This window comes from Pteronotus mesoamericanus, unplaced genomic scaffold (assembly GCF_021234165.1).
Source record: "Pteronotus mesoamericanus isolate MK-2021 breed Mesoamerican mustached bat unplaced genomic scaffold, CSHL_Meso_final contig_317, whole genome shotgun sequence".
Lineage (NCBI taxonomy): Eukaryota > Metazoa > Chordata > Mammalia > Chiroptera > Mormoopidae > Pteronotus > Pteronotus mesoamericanus.
In genome coordinates this window covers 164,582-184,029 of record NW_026555133.1, presented here as the reverse complement: position 1 = coordinate 184,029, position 19,448 = coordinate 164,582, and the positions used below count along the sequence as shown (strand labels likewise).

The 19,448-nt window shown below is 41.9% G+C and overlaps 1 protein-coding gene across 4 annotated transcripts in view; it reads left to right on the top strand.

Annotated features, from left to right (window-relative positions):
* The first annotated feature begins 1,645 nt into the window (after positions 1-1,645).
* The window catches only part of NDEL1 (nudE neurodevelopment protein 1 like 1), a 34,807-nt gene continuing 17,004 nt past the window's right edge, over positions 1,646-19,448 (top strand). For 3 of the 4 annotated variants that reach the window (XM_054575683.1, XM_054575684.1, XM_054575681.1), the window contains exons 1-5: positions 1,646-1,842; positions 14,245-14,342; positions 15,769-15,922; positions 17,147-17,295; positions 19,027-19,163. In XM_054575683.1, the coding sequence (XP_054431658.1) occupies positions 14,257-14,342; positions 15,769-15,922; positions 17,147-17,295; positions 19,027-19,163 (526 nt within the window). In that variant the 5' untranslated portion in view covers positions 1,646-1,842; positions 14,245-14,256. The remainder of the gene's footprint in view (positions 1,843-14,244; positions 14,343-15,768; positions 15,923-17,146; positions 17,296-19,026; positions 19,164-19,448) is intronic. The other variant, XM_054575682.1, reaches the window with a different exon arrangement.

Genomic DNA, 19,448 nt, shown 5'->3' with positions numbered 1-19,448 from the left:
CCTGAGCCTGAAAGAGCTTCCATGATGTCCTAGGGCACCCGGCTTGGACTTAGACCTGCTTGGGGTCTAAAACCCAAGCTCCTCAGTTTTTCAACGTAAAAAATGAAGAAAATAATTTTAGCTTCACAAGCCACTTGTGAGATTGATGGGCATAATGTATGTCAAGGGTTTAGCACTGTGCTCTAGCCCAGTAAGTGGTAGTTGTTATTAGTAGCCTCCCTTCTTGAGCAGCAGTACAGTAGGGATTAATAGTGTAGTTTCTGGAGCTAGACAGTCCAGGCTGGGTAGGTCTGAATCTCGAGCGGTCTTTTTTTCTTGTTGAGCGACCTTAGGCAACTTTATCTTGCTGAGACTCAGTTTCCTCATTTATAAGATGGGAATAATAACAGTACCTATTTCCCAGAGTCACCGTGAGGATTGAATTATGCAAACCAAGCATTTAGCACAATTGCAAGTACATACAAATGGTACAACAAAAGTGAACTACTACTGCTATGATGATGATGATGATGATGATGATGATGATCTTTTCAACCCTGTATCTTTCACAGTCCAGCTCAAGGTGCCATCCTTTCCACAAACCCCATTAATCACTTCTCCGATCTTCATTGATTTGGATACCTCTTACAATCCATCTTGCATTGTTTCAGTTTATGACTATGCCCTCAAAAATAGAACTGAATCTTTCGGGCTCACCTTGCTCCCACCTTGAGGCCTGCCTTACACATCATTATTGTCTCTAAAAAACCCACATCCAATCTCAAGAGCACTGACATCAGAGCTGCATTGCATATTACACAGCAAAAGTTCTTAAAATTGTCTTAAAAACAGCTCTGCTTCTTCCAGTTTCCACTCCCTAAGAGGTTGCTCATCCCGTTTCTCCCCTTTTTGCGCTACCTGCCAACCCCCACCGGCCCTCTTCTTTCTCCAACGGCCCTAGAGGGATTATGTATAGTATATAAAATGCATTCCATTCCTTGGGAGATCCAAGGGGATGAACACACACATTTATATACACAAATATACATTTAGATATATAAAATATATAAGTGGATACATTTATATTCCTTTTCTGCCCTCAAGGAATCCATTAACTCAACAAATAGTTGAGTGCCCTCCTTGTGTGCAAACCAAAGTATCTGTTGGGATAAGAAAAGCGGAGAAAGGTTCTAGCTGTCATGGAACTTACATTCTACTGAGAAACATAGAAGAAACATAAAATTTCAGCTATAGCAAGTGCCCTAGAAACAACATCGGTCTTTGTGATGAAGGGTACTACATACCCCTGGTATTCTGTCGGGTGATCGGGGTGGACTCGGAGATGAAGTCTGACCCGAGGTTCATTTTATAAACGGGGATACTCATATATACACTTGAAAGACCTTGGTGGCTGAAAAATCGGAGGCCGGCTCCCCCGCCCCGTGACGCCACGTCCCAAACAGCGGAGCGTTCGGCGGGACTCGGCGGGACTCGGCGGGCCCAGCTTTCGCACGCCGCAGCGCCCGGGGCGCCTGCGCGTTGGCCGCCACCAGCCTGACCTCAGCGCGCCGGGCACGCCCGGCCCCCTGTGACGCCATCCTTCCCACAGCGCCCGCCCCGGCGCCCGCAGGCTCGCGCGCATGCTCCGCACCCCGCCCCCGTGCGTCACAGAATGGCCTCGGACACCCAGGCAGCCCCTGACGTGTCGGGAGGAGCCGCGCGCGGAGGTACGTGGAGTGGAGCTCAGGGCTGCGGAGGGGAGCGGAGCTGAGCGGCGCTGAGCGGCTGGGCGGGCCTGGTCGGGCCGGCGGAGCGGAGACGTCTGTCGGGGAGCGGCGAACATGCGCGTTTGATACACTGCAGGTGAGCCTGCGGTGCGGGGCCGCTCCGAGGGTGCCTGGCCGGGCGGGCGGCGCCGAGGCCTCTCCCTGGGGAGCCTGCGGGGCCCTGGGGCTGTCCGAGGACCCGCCGGGCCGGACGGACGGGGCCCTGGGGCAGCCAGCCCGGGCGCAACTCTCCCGACCGCCCTAACTGCTCCCCAGCAGCCCTGGTCCGAGGTGTGGTCTACTAGGGGCGCCTGCAGCGAAGCGAGCTCGGTGGCCTCCGGAGGATGTGCCGGCGTCCAGGGGTGGGGTGAGGGGTGGCGTGGACGGAGGCCGGGACGTGGCACCGTGGGCCTGGGCGCTGGTGGCGCAAGGAGTGGCCCGGCTGGAGTGGCAGTGGCGTGCCCGAGCTTCTCCCCGCCCCTTCCCCCTGAAATCCCTTCAGCGGGGAGAATGGTTTGGCGCCGGGTAGAATTGGAGCTCTCTTCGCTGCTCCCGTCTGGGGGCGAGAGCGGAAGCAGCCCACGTTGGGATCCGATGGCATTCCCGTGACTCTCCGCCGCGAACCGCCCGGCAGCCCTCTTGGAGTTCTGCGAAGTGTCACCAAGCGGATTTGGGTGGCTGGTGCTCGCCCTTTTTTTTTTTTTTTTTTTGCTGGTTAGCGACGAAGTAAACCTTCAAGTGTTGCGAAGGAAGCGAAGGGCTTTCACTACAGCGCCTTCACGCATTTTGGAACACTCTTGCTCTACGGCTCTTGAACCTCAGCCCCCTGTGGTTGTGCCTGATTCTGTTATCGCCATTTGGCGGATGGGCACATGGAGTCCGGGTGCGGTGGGAGGTGGTAAGCGATTTATACTGTGGATTCTACCAACTTGTGAGTGGCTTCGCTTGGCTCAGAATTTATGTCTCTAGGCTCGGAGATGTTTTTTGGGGGGGAGGGCGGGGGTTGGTGGGATTTTTATACCGTTCTCATCAATAACGCAAAGCAGAAAATTTGATTTGCCAAAAATACCTGTATACCAGAAGCTGGTAGAAGACTTATTCAAATATATTTGAGCAGACCCACCTAGGATAAGAACTGCTACTTAGTTGCAAGAAAATTCCTCCTCTGAAACGTATTCAGGGGTTGCTGGTTAATTATCTTGTCTGATAAATTGTGTCGTTTTTTAATTTATTGGGGTGACATTGATTAATAAAATTATATAGGTTTCAGAGGTGCAGTTCCGTAATACATCATCTGTATATTGTGTGTTCACCACCCCAAGTCGTGTCTCTTTTCCATCACCATTTATCCGCCTAGTATCGTGCCCTGCTTCCCTCCCCACCCCGCCTTAACTCTGGCGATCACCGTACTGTCGTGTCTATGATATTTTGTTCTTAGCCCACTGAACAAATGGGGGTGGGAGTGGTAATGGCTTTGCTAAATGGGGAACTTGTTGGTACCGCATTATGTCATGGGTTGAAGAGAAGGGGATCTGAGTAAGATATTTCTTCTGAGTTTTTATTAAAAATTATTTAGAGTTGGAGATCACAAGGAACAGAGAAGACCTTTGGCTAGCCCTGGTTAGAGGCTGACCTGGTTCAGGTAGAAGTTGCTAACTCTAATGAAGCTGTTCTTTTTTAGTTCTGTTTTGATTCTTAATTAAATAATTGAAGTTGGATAAGGAACACTTAAAATATGTAGAAACCTCAGCAAAAACTTAGATCTTGCTTTCATGACATCCCCAAAGTGTGTTTTTATTCTCAAACCGTGCTGAGATAAATTTGGTTACTTAAAGCTTAAAATTACTTCTGACGTAAGTTTCTGAGCACTTCATAAGGTAGAAAAAAGTTTGATAGTCAAGACCAAAAGGGAGACTATAGTTATGATCAACTTTGAAAAGTTAAACATTCTGTAAGTATCACCTTTGGGAGAAGTAGAAGAATTTTGGTAGAAAGACATGTATTACCTATAGCAGTGATTTTCAACCAATGTGCCACACAAAATTTTAAAACATGTAATGACTGACTAGTCAGGGACACTGACCTCTTTTCCCTTAGGTCATCAAATAAAATAATGGCAACCGCCAACACAACAAAACCATCCTGTATGAATGAATCAAAATTATACCTATTTTTTATGTCAGATCGGCAAAAAATACATTTTTGGCAAGCTGCAGAATTTTAGTCATTAGTTCATGTGTGCCATGAAATGAAAAAGGTTGAAAATCGCTGACCTACAGTGAGGTCCAAAAGATCTGCCAGTATCATTAGTGCATTCTGTATCTCCTAACAAGAAGACAGGATCATATAAAATGGATTTTCTTATCATTGCACAAAGAGGAGTTTTTTTGGTAAATATAGCATTTTCAACAAGTTGTTTTATATCCAAATGAGTTGATGTGTCAGTTGCTAGATACCTAAAAGATTATATACAGTATGAAAAATGCTCCATGTAAAAGTTGTTATATTTTAGAGGTACGTAACTCCATCCATATGAGACATGGTATTGAGGGAAGATTTGGGTAGCAGAGAACATAATTATCTGCCTTTATTTCAGCTTTAGAAGATTGTAGATGTATTATTAAAACTTTTTTTAGCAGTATAGTTGTATATTGGCTAACTTTCTATAGGCTTAATATCTCGTTACAGAGTTTCAAATAACAGAGTGAATATATTCTCCCACTGTAACCTGAAGCCAACTGAACAGACTTTGCAGCCCCAGAGAAGGTTTTTTGAATATCCACAGTGGTAGCAAACTTGTCATTTGTAAATAATTCAATTTTTAGAAAGGGTGAGTCTGGTGAATGAAATTGGAGTGATAAAGCTGGGAATACCAGTTAAGGAAGCAATGAAAGCAAGGATGAGGTGGGACCACAGAGAACTTTTTTGTCTAGTTACATGCTTAGAGAGAGGGTAAAGGAGGGAGGGAGAGAGAGGAAGAGAAACCTCTAGTACATGCCCAGACCTACAGCCTAGGCATGTGTCCTGACCAGAATCGAACCTGTGACCTTCCAGTTTACAGAACAACACTCCAACCACCTGAGCCGCGCTGGCCAGGGCTGCTTAGTTGTTAATCTGGCTCTTCAAGACTGTTCCAAATAAAGGAAGAAAAAAAGAAAGGTTTTCGAAGTGTTTTCAGTAATGGTGGTATCACTGTTATGTGCATATAACTTATGGAAGTGATTAATTTTAAGGGATCGTTTGTATGTTATAAATTCTGAAACATGTTTTTTCGCCAGTCAGAAGTGTATCCTTTAATCAGAAAGTCTGATTAAATTTAGTATTAACTTGAGCTCTCAAAAACCTATTGGGGAAAGCCAACAGGTGTATCAGAGAAAAGCAGGCAGCTGCTGACAATCCTTTGGTGGAAAAGTAAATTAAATTTTTATACAAGCTGCTCAAGTTTTGGTTTTTGAAAAACAGTTTCAAGATTTACCAAAGAAACCATATAGACCCCCAACAGTACAAAAATTTAACAATGAAGTGTAAGGATATAGGGAAATCCACATGAAGACAATACACATGAATTATTTATAAAATAAGCCTTTCAGTCCTAGTGGCGAGACCTCATGAATGGTAACACGTAAAACAAGGGCTAATAGCACATGGAGCAAACCTATACATTTTCCCAGTGATTGACTAAGCTACAAAATAACTCAGGATACTGTTAACATGTAGCCTTTCTTCTAGTTATCAGTCCATATGTATACAATTAGGGTACATTGTTTCTCCTAATTACCATCCTTTCTTCCTTTTTACCTTTTCCCTAATTTTCTCTAGCAACTTTTTTTTTCCCTTGGTTTGACCAGTTGAACTAGGAAGTTTTGGAACCTAACGTCAGTATCAACCTGTACTGCAATAGCACTTGGGAAAATCCTGGAAAAGGCAAGTGTAACTGAAGTGTTCTGACAAAATTAGGTAGCCATTCCCACTGTGACAATGTCCCCCGTGTTAGTAACTAGGTTAATGGCTTCACGTATGGCTAGGTCACATGACCCAGCATGCTAATGGGTGCTCCTTGCTCAGGTCCTGCAGAACTGTGTGTGCAAACAACCACCACCTAAGTTTTCAATAAATACAAAGCATCATTTAAAACCATGGCAGTCACATCAATTAAAAATGCTGCATTTTTATTGGCCTATTTTGCCTCTTGAACTGGCTTGGCTGTACCGTTTATGACCCAGAAGACACAATAGTTAATAAGCTGCCACTACGAGTTCCTTAGAGTTCAGTACTTCCTGATCTTCAAGCCTCAGCACTTTTTTGCAGCACTAATGGGATTCTTCACTAGCATCACCACTGCTGTGGGATACACATCCCCGGGGACTCGAATGATGTAACCGGCTTTTTTCCAGACTCCTTCAAAAGGCACGTCTCCGACCAACTTGAGTTGAGTAGTGAGGGGATCTTGAATTTTTATTTATTCCCACATCAACAATGGCTGCTTCTTCCTTGATCATATGTATGCTGTGATCAGATTTGGAATGCTGCAGCGGAGACCACAATATCTGCAAGAATTGCCCGTTTCTTCAGCTGCTGTTTGGGAGTATATCGTATCGAGATATTGTAACAGTGACATCACCTCCAGGTCATTCGTGTACCCCATTTGCAGTAAGATTGCAATGGACATTCCAACATTTTTTGACCTTCCCATTACAACTGCATTCTTCCCTGGGGTTGGAATGGTAGTTTGCTTAATTATTTCCTTACACCCCATGGCATAGTCGGTAACATGGAATACTGGACCAGACGCAGCAGCCCTACCTTAATTACATGAAAGCTGTCCACATGTCGGTCCGGAGAAACAGCATTGCAGATCTTTCATCAATGTGCTCTGGAAGAGGCAGCTGAACAAGGAGGCCATCTACATTATCACCATTATTGTTTATTGATTAAGTTCAACAGTTCTTACTCTGATGTTGAGGCTAGTTTCACAGTATTGTCACTGTTGATTCCCGTATTCCTTTGTCTGCAGCAGTTCTGGTTTTGTTGAGGACCTAGGAATGACTTTCAGGATTCCCAGCAAACAGAACCTCTCAGGTGTGGCTGTTTGTTGCCTGATTCCTCCCATTCTTCTACCGCCCGCTGCACTTCCTGCTTGATCTGCTTGGCAAGTTTTCTTCCTGGAGTGACAACAGCTTCATTTTGAAGGGCTGGGAGGTGAAAGGGACAATGGTAGAGGTGGCAGCTCTGTGTGGGCCAGAGCAGCTGGGTGGCCGCCGTGGACCAAGGGGAGCAGCAGCGTGGCCTGCTGGTGCTGGTGCTGGGAGATCCTGAAGCACGTTTATTTTGTGGTCAGGCTTGAAAGGTCCCCTACTGAACTACCAGTTTTTTTATAATTTATTAAATTTATGCTCCATTTACTGTGTGCCAAGCTCTGTACTGAGTACTTTACAAGTATTAACTCAATCTTCATAACGAGCCTATTTAAATTATTATCCTCATTTTACAGGTGAGAAACGGGGGCACTGGATGGTTAAGTAGCTCGCCCAAGGTCAGCGAGTGAGCAGAGGGGTCTGAGTCAAACCCAGGCAGTTCAGCTTCGGGGCCTGGGTTCTTAACCACTGTGCTGTGGTTCTCCTACCCTGGTTAAATATTCCTTGGGTAAATATTTTGAATTGGTTTATTTTGGAAAAGATGATAGTCATTTTAGTAAAAGGTTTTTGGCATGGATTATAATACCGTTTGAGGGACCAGGAAGTGAGTTGTAAAAGTAGCCTGTTATTTAGAAAAATTGTCAACATTCAGTCCACGTAAGATTCAGCAAGGAAATAGAGAAGCATGTGTGGGGGAAAAAAAAAATTAAAATAATTTTTGCTACAATTTGACTGAACTAAGTAGTTAATAAGTAGGATACAAGAAATACAACTAGATTCTCAGGAAGTTTCACATGAAAGGCTACTTATAACCTGAGCCACCAGGGGATAATGATGGAAAAATCGGTAGTTGTATTAAGAGTATGGCCCTATTCAAGAGTCAAAAACCGGGGACAAATGGATGCTCTGTAGCATACCCAGAGGTGTGAGCAGTGCGATTCCCCAGGGAACAATACTTAGCTAAACTTTCTTTGGGGAATAACTGCTAGTAGGTCCTCTGCTTCTGTAATAATGGGTCAATAACAACAACAAAAATAAGCCTCACACAGAAAAATTTCAAAATGGGCATGAGAATAATATTTGTAGATAAAAACAACCCTAACCTTATTTGAAGAAGCATTGGCTCCATTTAAAATACATTCAAATACATGTTTAGTGCCGAGGAAGGCATCAGATAGTCATGATGATCTTCCATAAGGACACTGGCCCACACACCACACGATCACTAACAGTAGTCAGAAGAGGTACTGAAAACTTAAAGGAAAAAGCACCCTGCCCATGAATTAAATAATGAAACACTTAAGCATCACCACGCAACTCCAGAAAGGTGCGTGTGTCGTCTGGGGCAGACCCAGAGCACGGCCATGAACACATGTACGGGCCCGGGGCGGCCGCTGAGTGAAGGTCGGCTACAAAGACAACTACTTACTTTGAGAAGACGAAGGTTATCACCAAAGTCTACAAAATCCGAAAGGGCATAAAAAAAGAATATAACCTTGTTCGGAAAATTCTAGACTCTTAGACGGCAACAGCACACAAAAAGTATGGTAAAGTTAAACCAAAGGTGGGAAATTCATTGATGGCTCTAAAATTACGGAATTTACCTCAATTCCATACAATAATATAAAATCAGAAAATTAAAAAATTTGACTTGAAATTTAAAAACGTTTTATGTAATTTATATAACTTAAAAGCGTTTTATATAAATGTGTGCTGCCAGGGTGCTCTAGTCAAGAATGAGATGTGGGTGTCTCAAAGTAGTTTTATTTACTTGGAGCATGTTTAGACAGTAGACGGGGGGTTTGTACCCAAAGCTCTGTCTCCCTCAAGGGAGGTTTAGCCACTGTGTATATGCACTATTTGGTCAATTGCATTTTGATTTCTTCTTTGCAGTTGGCTACACTTACCATGTTGGGTTCCCATCAACTTTGTCGTGGTGCTGCATCTGCAAAATACTATATTACATTTTAACATTTAGCAGGAAATAACATTTAGAACTGCTCACACCTTGAGACCTGTGTCCTATTTAGCATAAGGGCCAGGGCTTATACTGCATTTTGATTTCTCTGGAGTGTCTGCTGCTTTTTTCCTATTGACACGTGAGTGATGTGATTTCACCACAAGCTGAGATTTATCGGGTTCGCAGTCTTGCTCTCCATTATGTGGGGTTCTGCATTTTCCCCGGAGCTACCCGCCTGGCTGAGTTGCGCTCTGGGTCTGATGAACTAGGCTTCATTATGGAACCTTTCTTCTTTGCAGTCCTAGGTTGGAGCCATTATTTCTTATACCCTGTGCTGTCCAGGTCTTGGTTTCCTCTCTTCTATTGTTAACCGTCTCCGGAAGCGTGTGGGAAGTAAACCCTACTGAGTTCTTATAGAAGAAAAAAGGTCTTTCATTTCCTGAATTGTCTGTTTCCTCTCAGTTCAGTAGGTCTTAGAATTTTCTTATTCATGCTACTGGGTTTTCTCTTGTGCCTGATGGTTCTTGTTTGTCCATCCACATTTAAGACTGAAGATCTGGACAATGATTATTTTACGGAGCGTGTGTGCAGTGGTATCTCCAAGGCTCTCACCAACAAGTTCCATCAGCTCCCTATTCTTTGATGTGGAGCCTGTACTGAGCTTTATAAGCGACTGTGTCTTGGCATGCATCAGACTAATAATTTGTCTAGCTGAGAATGAGAGGTTTTATAATCCTGATTTAATACATATTGGTACATTATGAGGTAGAAATAAACTAGCCACAAATATTTTTGCTTACTTCACCCTGAAACAGGAATTTAGGCATTAATAAAGTAAAGTGATACTTTGAAAGTAAAGAGGAGAATAATGAAAGATTATAAATCAATTCAGATATTTGTTGGATTTCCGATGTGTTCCATGTTTCTGGTGATGCTGAAGGTGTTTATAAATAAGACACAGGTCCAGCCCTCAAGGAACTAGCTGGAGATGTAACTGAACCAATGGTTTGGCTGCCTGCCACAGCAAAAGCCAAACTTGTGAGTCAGGTGCTGGCGCAGAAGGAAGGAGGTTTTATTCAGGTGCTGTGCGACTCAGGGCGTGGCGGACTCCGGTCTCAAAGATCATCTTTCTTCTTCTTTTTGTGAAGCCTCACCTGAGGACGTTTTTTCATTGCTTTTAGAAGGGGGCGGGATACGAAAGAGAAGCATTTATCAGCTGCCTCCGGTGTGTGCCCCGACTGGGATGGAACCCACAGCCTTTTTGGTTTATGGGATGAAGCTCCAACTAGCTGAGCCACAGCGGCCGAGCCACAGCGGCCGAGCCACACTGGCCAGGGTGACCATCTCCTCTTCTTGCTCAAGCTGGCAGTCCTTACAGGGAGGGGAGGGCTTTTTTCTATCCAGGTATCTTGCTAGCATTTGGTGTGTGTGGGGCCCTGTCCATTTGTCTTTCCGGCTGTTGGCGTGCTCAGCATAAGAACCTCCCCCTGTACCACCGTGGCCAATGGGGCAGACTCCCCGGTGCTCCACCTGACTGGCTATGGTAACAGAGAGACTTAATCTTTTACTTTTTAAAATGTTTTTTGTTTAAGATGAACTTTGCTGCTTTTGTCATTCTGACCTTCATAACATTTTGCAAGACCCTAATTTATTGGATTGTGAATCAGAAACTGAATATTTGAGTTGCACATTGATACATGGTTGACGGTGTTCAAATGGCAGGTGCATCTGTCCAAATTTGAGGATCCGTGCCTATGGTTTCTTTGGGGCTGGATTCATAGATTTTAAATGTAATCATTTAAAAATGCCTAGGGGGCATTTTGGTGAAAGACCTTCTGTAGAACATTCAGGTGACACAGTGTTGCCTCACCCCTAGGTAACTTCTCATGTCTTGTAATTGTATCTTCAACTGGGTTGTTAATGTGCAATATGTCCCTCTCCTCAAGGATACTTAGGCAATAAATCTCAGGAGTTTTCGATACCACATGGCAGTGTCTTTAAGTGCTTTGCATTTTGTTTTGAAATACAAATAAATCATGCTGCTGGATAAGCCCCATTCTCATTCATACCTTACTACAAATTATTACATTTACAAATACGATTATTCCTCCTACGTGGAATACCAACGTGGCTCAGTGGGTTGGGCAAGTCCCACAGAGAAAAAGGTTGCTGGTTGGATTCCTGGTCAGGGCACATGCCAGGGTTGTGGGCCAGGTCTCTGGATGGAGGAGTGTGAGAGGCAACCGAATAATATTTCTCTCCCTTTCTCCCTCCCTTCCCCTCTCTGTAAAATAAAAATAAATAAAATCTTTTTTTAAAAAAGATTCCTGCATCAGGGAAAATAGAGTGGGAGTTGGGAACCTTGATGAAAGAATAAGATTATAAAATTAATCAGTGTTAATTACTAATCAGAAACATACATTTCTCCCACCCCCCACTCCCCCAGAGCTGTCAGCATGCTCTCTCTGAGTTTGTCTTTATTTTGCCTCTTAGTTCAGTTTGTACAGTAGATTCCACGTATGAGTGAAATCATATGGTATTTGTCTTTCTCTGACTGGCTTATTTCACTTAGCAAAATGTTTTCCAGGTCCATCCACACTGTTGCAAAGGGTAAAATTATCTTCTTTTTTATGGCTGAGTTGTGTTGTATTGTGTAAATGTCCCATAGTTTTATCCACTCATGTATTGATGGACCCTTGGGCTGCTTCCGTATCTTGGTGATTGTAAATAATGCTGCAGTGAACACAGGGGTGCTTGTTTTCTTCCGAATTAGAGTTTCAGGTGTCTTTGGTTAGATATCCCAAAGTGGAGTCATGAGATCATAAGGCAGATCCATTTTTAATTTTTTGAGGTATCTCCGTACTTCTTTCCACAGTGGCTGCACCAGTCTGCATTCCCACCAACAGTGTAAAAGGGTTCCCCTTTCTCCACATCCTCCGCAACACTTGTTTGTGATCTATTGAGGATGGCCGTTCTGACAGGTGTGAGGTGATAGCTCATTGTGGTTTTTATCTGCATTTCTCTGATGATTAGTGATGCTGAGCATCTTTTCATATATCTGTTGGCCATCTCTATGTCCTCTTTGGAGAAATGTCTATTCAGGTCCTTTGCCAGTTTTTTAATTGGATTGTTTTTTTGGTGTTGAGTTTTATAAGTCCTTTATAAAATTTGGATATTAACCCCTTATCAGATGTATCAGTGATATGTTCTCCCATTCTGTGGGTTGTCTCTTTATTTTGCTGATGGTTTCCTTTGCCGTACAAAAAGTTTTTATTTTGATGTAGCCAGAAACGTACTTGAAGAAACATGCCTAGTCCAAACTCTCATTAGATGAAAAAAACTGAGACTATAAGTGCTTAAGCAGTTTGCTTGAGAATTTAAGGGTAGAATTGGATCCCTAAGGGTAGTTTCAACAACACTCCAATTCTGTGTGGGTTTACATTTTAATGTGTTATCATGGTTTAAGGGTATTTCCAAGAGTGGAATAATACAGAGAAAAATGTGCCAATGTAGGGGTAATTAGACTAGAGGAGGGTGCATTCAGTGCATTAAATATTTATTTAGTACTTAATGATGTTTGATACATACTAGGTGCTCAGTAAACATTTGCAAGCATTCTGTACTTTCTGTAAGCAAGGTGTTATGCATGGTGCCATGAAGAGATGCAAAGTATGGAAAGGATCCATCTTTCAAAGGACTCTTAGGCTGATTGGTAATTTAGAATAGTTGGAAGATTGACTAACAGATGTCAAAAGTAATAATAGATGGTGTGGTTAGGAGAGACTTGACTAAAACTGAAAACATTGTAGTAGGCTGCAAAGGAATTGAACTAAGTGTCTATAATTACATGTTAATTTTATTCAACTGGAAAGCACTCTTGTACTTCTTTGGTGTATACCTACTCTGAAAGTGAAGTTCTATATTTGTTCTTGTCTGTGACTTTTTGCTAAACCTTCATAAGTGGCATTCCCAAGATTTTGTTAATTTACTTTTAAATCTGGCCTTGAATTTTTGCTGTCTGGTATGGATTAGGTTGAATCAATTTTGATTTAATTTAGTAGGTACAGTGCATACCTGCTAATGTGCAAGCCGTGTGCTGGGGTGGAAACGAGGGAGAATAGTACACAGCCTAGTGAGGGGCATGGAAGTGTAAGCTGTGTGATGAATACATTCATGGAAGCGCGTGTGGCTGTAGAGGTAGCCAAGAGTGTGGGAGATTTTCGTGCTACCTGGGTGAGGGTGGGAAAGCCTTTCTGGAAGAGATGACAGCTGGGTTTTAAAAGTATAAAAAGGAGCTTTCCAAACATACAAGGAAGGGAGAGCCATTCACACGGATGTCCAGCCTTTTGGTGTCTTTGGGCTGTGCTGGAAGAAGAGGAGTTGTCTTAGGCCACACATTAAATACAGAAACACTGATGAAAAATGATGAGCAAAAGAAAGGTTTTAAGTAAATTTATGATTTTTGTGCTGGGCTGCATGCAACCCACGGGCTGTGGGTTAGACACCCCTGGTAGAGAAAACATTCAGAAGTGGAACGGGGTGTGTTAAGAAAGTTTTGAACACTATTGCTGGAAATAAAGTGGAATGCTGGGGGGAGGGGGTTATAGGAAGTAAGACTCCAACAGAACTTTGCTTCTTGAAGGCAGGCATGAACCTAGAGGGAGCTCAATGTCTTTGGTATTCCACTTGTCCTCGACAGTCATTTGGGACTTTGAGGCAGTCAGTCCAAATGCAAAATTAATTAAATAGGTATTTTTTTCCTCCCCTCTCTGAATTCCTTGGGAGAAGAACCAAGGTGAAAGAGCATTGAAGTTGGAGGATTAGTGGATTTAATGGAGGAAGCTTTGGACTTCAACGATAATGAACAGGAAGGTTTTAGAAATGTAAAAATAGTAAATTATTAGGAATGTGGTATCTGCTCTCCTAGTATGATTATCTCGCGTGAAATGTTTCACGCAGGTGTTTTGAAACAATTATACAACAGAGAACGGCATGAAGTAGCATCAGCTCTGACAATAGGATTGTTTCTGTCGCCTGATTTCCAGAAGAGCGGTTGGCTTAGGCCCACAGAGGAGGCCTGTGTGCAGATGATGCTGTAGGGCCAACTCACTGGAACCTAGGCCTGTGACAGAAAAAGCTCTGTACTGAAGAGCTTTGTTGACCTCCTCCCCTGTCATGGGCTGACCCACAATACTGGTGGTCCCCGAGGGTGGGGAGTGAAGTGATTTATGTGCCTGGGTTACAATAAAGAGTTAACCATTCTTAAAAAAAAAAAAAAATGTAACCACTCAGGACTTTTCATGTTTATTTAGCTCACTCCAAAATGCCCCAGATTTGGTGTTATTCTAGATTTTTATACTTAGATTCCCATGTTCTCTTTTAATTCGTTTTTAATATTTTACAGGCTTTCTTGATCATGGATGGTGAAGATATACCAAATTTTTCGAGTTTAAAGGAGGAAACTGCTTACTGGAAGGAACTGTCCTTAAAGTATAAACAAAGGTAATGTTGAAAAACATCCTAAAAAACAGAGGAGGGCATTTGGAATACACCATCTCTAGCAAGTGTATTTTAAAAATAAAACAAAGTCTATGGCCATACGTCCCTGAACGCCTGGTCTTGTCTAAAACAAAACGTAAAGGTAAAATCAGAGTTTCATATTTAAGACTGGGATTCTAGAAATAGTCATAACATTGCTTGTATTTAAATAGTACACAAACACCATAAATCCTCTATTACTCAAATTACTACAATAGTAAAAAAACTTAGTGTCATTTGTGATTTTTGTGTGTGTGTGGTAGTTTACCTCCTTCTGTGTTTATTACTCTCAGTGGCCCTCTGTGGTCGGCTGCGTGCGCACCGATTCTGCCGTATCATTTTGACCTTTTGGAGGCTCCGAGGGGCTGCCTGGGCTTCACACGGCGGCTGAGTTCACTGCGGGCAGGTGTGACCAGTGGCTGGAGCCAGGGAGGTTCTCAGGGAGGGGAGAGTTGCTTCAGCCATATGGAGCATTTTATAAAATCTCAATTATTTTAATCAGTTGGGAGAACTTTTACATAATTTTTTGAGAACCAAAACTTGTCTTAAATTTTGTTATAAAATGGAATTTTTCTAAAATATATATGTATGTATTTTTCTACTTTGGCTAAAGGAGTTTTCTAAGCTTTATCAAACCTTTTACTGTTATTTCATTGTTATTGCTGAAACCAGTTATATTGTGCCAGTAGATATAAAAGGTGTCTATGGCAGAGTTACTTAATCGTTTTTTTGTGCCATAGACACCCTAGTAGTCTGGGGAGGCTTAGACCCCTTCTTAGAATAATAAGGCCTTGCTTGCTCTGGTTGGTGTCGCTCAGTGGATTGAGCACTGGCTTGCGAACCGAAAGGTCACAGGTTTGATTTCCAGTGAGGGCACCTGCCTGGGTTGTGGGCCAGATCCCCAGCTGGGGGCATGGGAGAGGCAACAGATAACCTGATCGGTATGTTTCTCTCTCTCTCTCTCTCTTTCTCCCTCCTTTCCCCATCTCTAAAAGTAAATAAATCTTAAAAAAAGGAATAATGTCTTTAAATGCATACAATTAAGTATCAGAATTACAAAGGAAACCAATTATATTGAAAAACTCAATTATATTGAAAACCTTATCCAAATATTAAATTTATTTGTGGTATAGTAATGTGTGCCTTCTTTATTACTATGTTAAATAAGGAGCTAATGGTTAGTGTATAAAATATAAATCCTTTTCGGGCCTATAACTAATTTTCATTGAGCTTTGAATATAGGGTAAGAGATGTAAAACAGGTTGTCTTTATTATTTAGTATATTTTATTATAGCATTCAGGCAAAAATTATTGAATTGGTATATAATCATCTTCAACATGATCCTTATGGCCTGCTACAATTCATCTTTCTCACTTTGTTTTTGATTAGCTTCCAGGAAGCTCGGGATGAGCTAGTTGAATTTCAGGAAGGAAGCAGAGAATTAGAAGCAGAGTTGGAGGCACAATTAGTACAGGCTGAACAAAGAAATAGAGACTTGCAAGCTGATAACCAAAGACTGAAATACGAAGTGGAAGCATTAAAGGTAATTGTGGTTATATACACTTTGGTGTCTAATGTACTGGGTTTTATTAAAATGAGAAATGTAGCCCTGGCCGGGTGGCTCAGTTGATTGGAGCGTTGTCCCACGCACCAAAAGGTTGCAGGGTCCGTCCCTGGTTAGGGCACATGCCTAGGTTGTGGGTTCAGTCCCTTGGTTGGGATGTGTATGGGAGACAACCCACTGATGTTTCTTGCATCAGTTTCTCTCTCTGTCTCTCATCCCGCCGCCTCCTGCCTCCCTCCCTCCCTCCCTCCCTCCCTCCTTCCCTCCCTCTCCTTCCTCTCCCTCCCCTCCTCTCTCTCTCTGAAATCAGTAAACACATCCTTGGGTGAGGATTTAAAAAATATATGAGAAATATGTTTGTTTAAGGGGAGCTTAAGAGCAGCAGGCTACAAAAAATAAAAAAAAGGCTTAAAGTGAATTTTTGACAGACTCTTTCTTTCATGGAACCAAACGAATGGTGATTGAGAGTTGAGGAGTTCATTTAGAAACCCTGGAGCTGTCAGTTTTTTAGCTATCATGTTTCCTAGCTGTAATTTTGTAGTTCCTGTAATTTTCAGATGCTGACTATTTGTTTTGACATATTGCCTTATTTTGAGGCACTTTAAAATTATATCTATATGAAATATACATATTTATTTCATTATTGTTCATAGTACCTTTAGTTTTGGAGTTTAGTTTGCATTTAAAAATTGCCTTCTAAAAGGGAATTTTCAGAAGTAAAAGGATTAGCCCCTTTTGCTTTGCTTAACCACCTGCCTTAGCCAAATGGTTGGAGATTTTTAGTGTTGGGGGAGGCGGTGGATTTGGAGAAGGTGGCAGCGGGGCAGGTAAGGGGCAGGGGGTTTGAACTCTGTCCGTTTACTTCTTTGTGCTCACTCTGAGTCACATGCAGTCTGAGAACCCTGGGGTTCCCCCTCATGTTTGGGGTTTTTGAGGCAATGGTTTTATTTTATTACTTTTTTTCAGAGAGATCATTATTAGATTATGAAAGGAGAATGGTTGACTGTTTGCATTTGATATGAGTTAAGGCACTTGGAATAAATGTGTAATTGTTTTTAAATATTGTAAAAAGGAGAAGAGGTACTATCAACTTGAATTGTGGGTGAACTACTGGATTTTCCTCTCCATTAACTTGGGTTGAATCCTTTATTAAAGAAAACTGTATTAATGACACATACTTTTTTTGTATACTCATGCCTTTAGGAGAAACTAGAGCATCAATATGCACAGAGCTACAAGCAAGTCTCAGTATTAGAAGACGATTTAAGTCAGACTCGAGCCATTAAGGAGCAGCTGCACAAGTATGTGAGGGAGCTGGAGCAGGCCAATGACGACCTCGAGCGAGCAAAGAGGTGAGTGATGGGCATTTTGTTAGAATAACCAAAGTCGGCAACCAGTGCTTAAAATGTGACTTTAGGTTCAAACTATGAGCTAGGTCTTAGTCCCACAACACTTCCTTTTGGTACTCATCGTGTTGAAACTAACCAAAACCACTTACCTCTCTAAGAATGCCCTTTTAAGCTTTTCTTTCCAATTTTCTTTTTTCCTTCTTTCATGGACCATTGGTGTTCCTGTTGGCTTTTCATTAAAACATGTCTCATTCATTCCTCTATCTTTCCCTCTCTGTTCTTAGTACTGCTACACTTATTGTAGGACCTCACATGTTACACCTGATACCTGCAGTTATTTCCTAGCCAGTCTGTCTTTAAATTTTTACTCCTTTTTATTCTCTTTTGTTTTAATATTGACTGATGAGTGTTCTCAAAATATTGCTTTCATTATGATTTTGCTGAATAACTGTTAGTGGCTTGCCATTACTGTTGCCAAGCTTTAGCATACCTGTAAAACTAGTTGTTTCATAACCATTCCAAATTAATTCCTCTTCCTTTATTCCTATTACTTAATTATCTGGTATTTCTTTCCATAATATTTGAGTGACTTTTAAATGCCTGACATGATGCTAGAGCTGAGGATACAAAAATAAACTACTTATTGTCCTTGGGTGCGACAGGTATGGACATTCCCTATGATAAATACTCTAGTTAAAAGAGTGTACAAGTTGCTCCAGGGCATAGAGCAGGGAGCAGATACAGTACCCTGGGGGAACTGGGGAAGCGGAGCCTAGAAGGAGAAATAGACATTAACAAGGTGAGGAGAGAATTGTAAATGTGGAGAGTCAGGAAAGTGTGTGAGGTATTAATGTTTCAGTTTGATTGAAATGTGTAGCGACATGGCTGAACCAGATGAGACTGGAAGATGGTTGAAGTAAGGCTGTGAAGAATCTTGTGTACCTTGTTTGATAGTCATTCTTTAAGCAAGGAGGGTCTCTTTAAGGATTTTTTAAACAAAGGAGTAATAGATGATTGTGATTTGAGAAGATAATACCAAAGAATCGGAATAGAGAGGAAGAGATGTAACAGACTTTACAGAAGTAATCGAGGTGATGGGTGGAGAATTAAGCCAGGACAAAAGATTGAAAGAGAGCAAATGGAGTTGAGAGATACTTTGACAGTTGACAGGACTTGATAAAATTCGACATGGCATTATGAGAACTGACTTGGGGTTACAGAATTTTACAATATATCTGTAGCAGGTAGCACATAGCAGGTAGTGGGCATGTAGTAGGTACATGTTAATATTTGTGGAATAAAAGAGTAAGATGAGAAATGCAGGAAGAAGAAGAGGGTTGGTAGGTAGAAAGTAAATGGAGTGGGACCTGGCACTTTGTGTTTTAAACAAATTTTTAAATGAACTTTTACATACTCTAAAAAACTATTGAAAAATTTTCCTGATTAAAATTTTCTTGTTTATAACCCAGTGGGGAGATACAAATTGTACAGTAAGTGGCCTTCCTTTAAGGAACTTTAAGGAATTTAGATAGGACTTTGGGAGAAATGAATACATTTAATGGCCGTAAATGACAGAGACACTAAATGCCACCAGAGGTTAGAAGGAGTGAGATACTCTCTTTCAACTGGTCAGCCTTTCTAGGTCAGGAAAGGATATGAGATAAACTGACAGTTTCCTTTTGTGTTACCGATTTGCACAATATTTAATTCATGGATTCTAATTTTTGTTTTTAGGGCAACAATAGTTTCACTGGAAGACTTTGAACAAAGGCTAAATCAGGCCATTGAACGAAATGCATTTTTAGAAAGTGAACTTGATGAAAAGGAATCTTTGTTGGTCTCTGTACAGAGGTTAAAGGATGAAGCAAGAGGTAAAATTTGTAACCTAAACTAAACCTTACTATCCCTACGCCAGAGTTCTAAGCCATCTTCAGGATCAATTTGGTAAAGCTCTGTATCTATGTATTTTGTCAGACACTAATCAATCAGACTATGTATTTTGTCAGTACTTTTAATCTCTTAACTTACTTAATACCTGCATCATCAACTCTAGGAGGCAGTAATTGTCATCCCTATTGTATAGGTCATTAAACTGAGGCACAGAGAGTTTGCATTTTATAAAAGTCTTATAGCCTGTCAGTTGGGATTCAAACCCT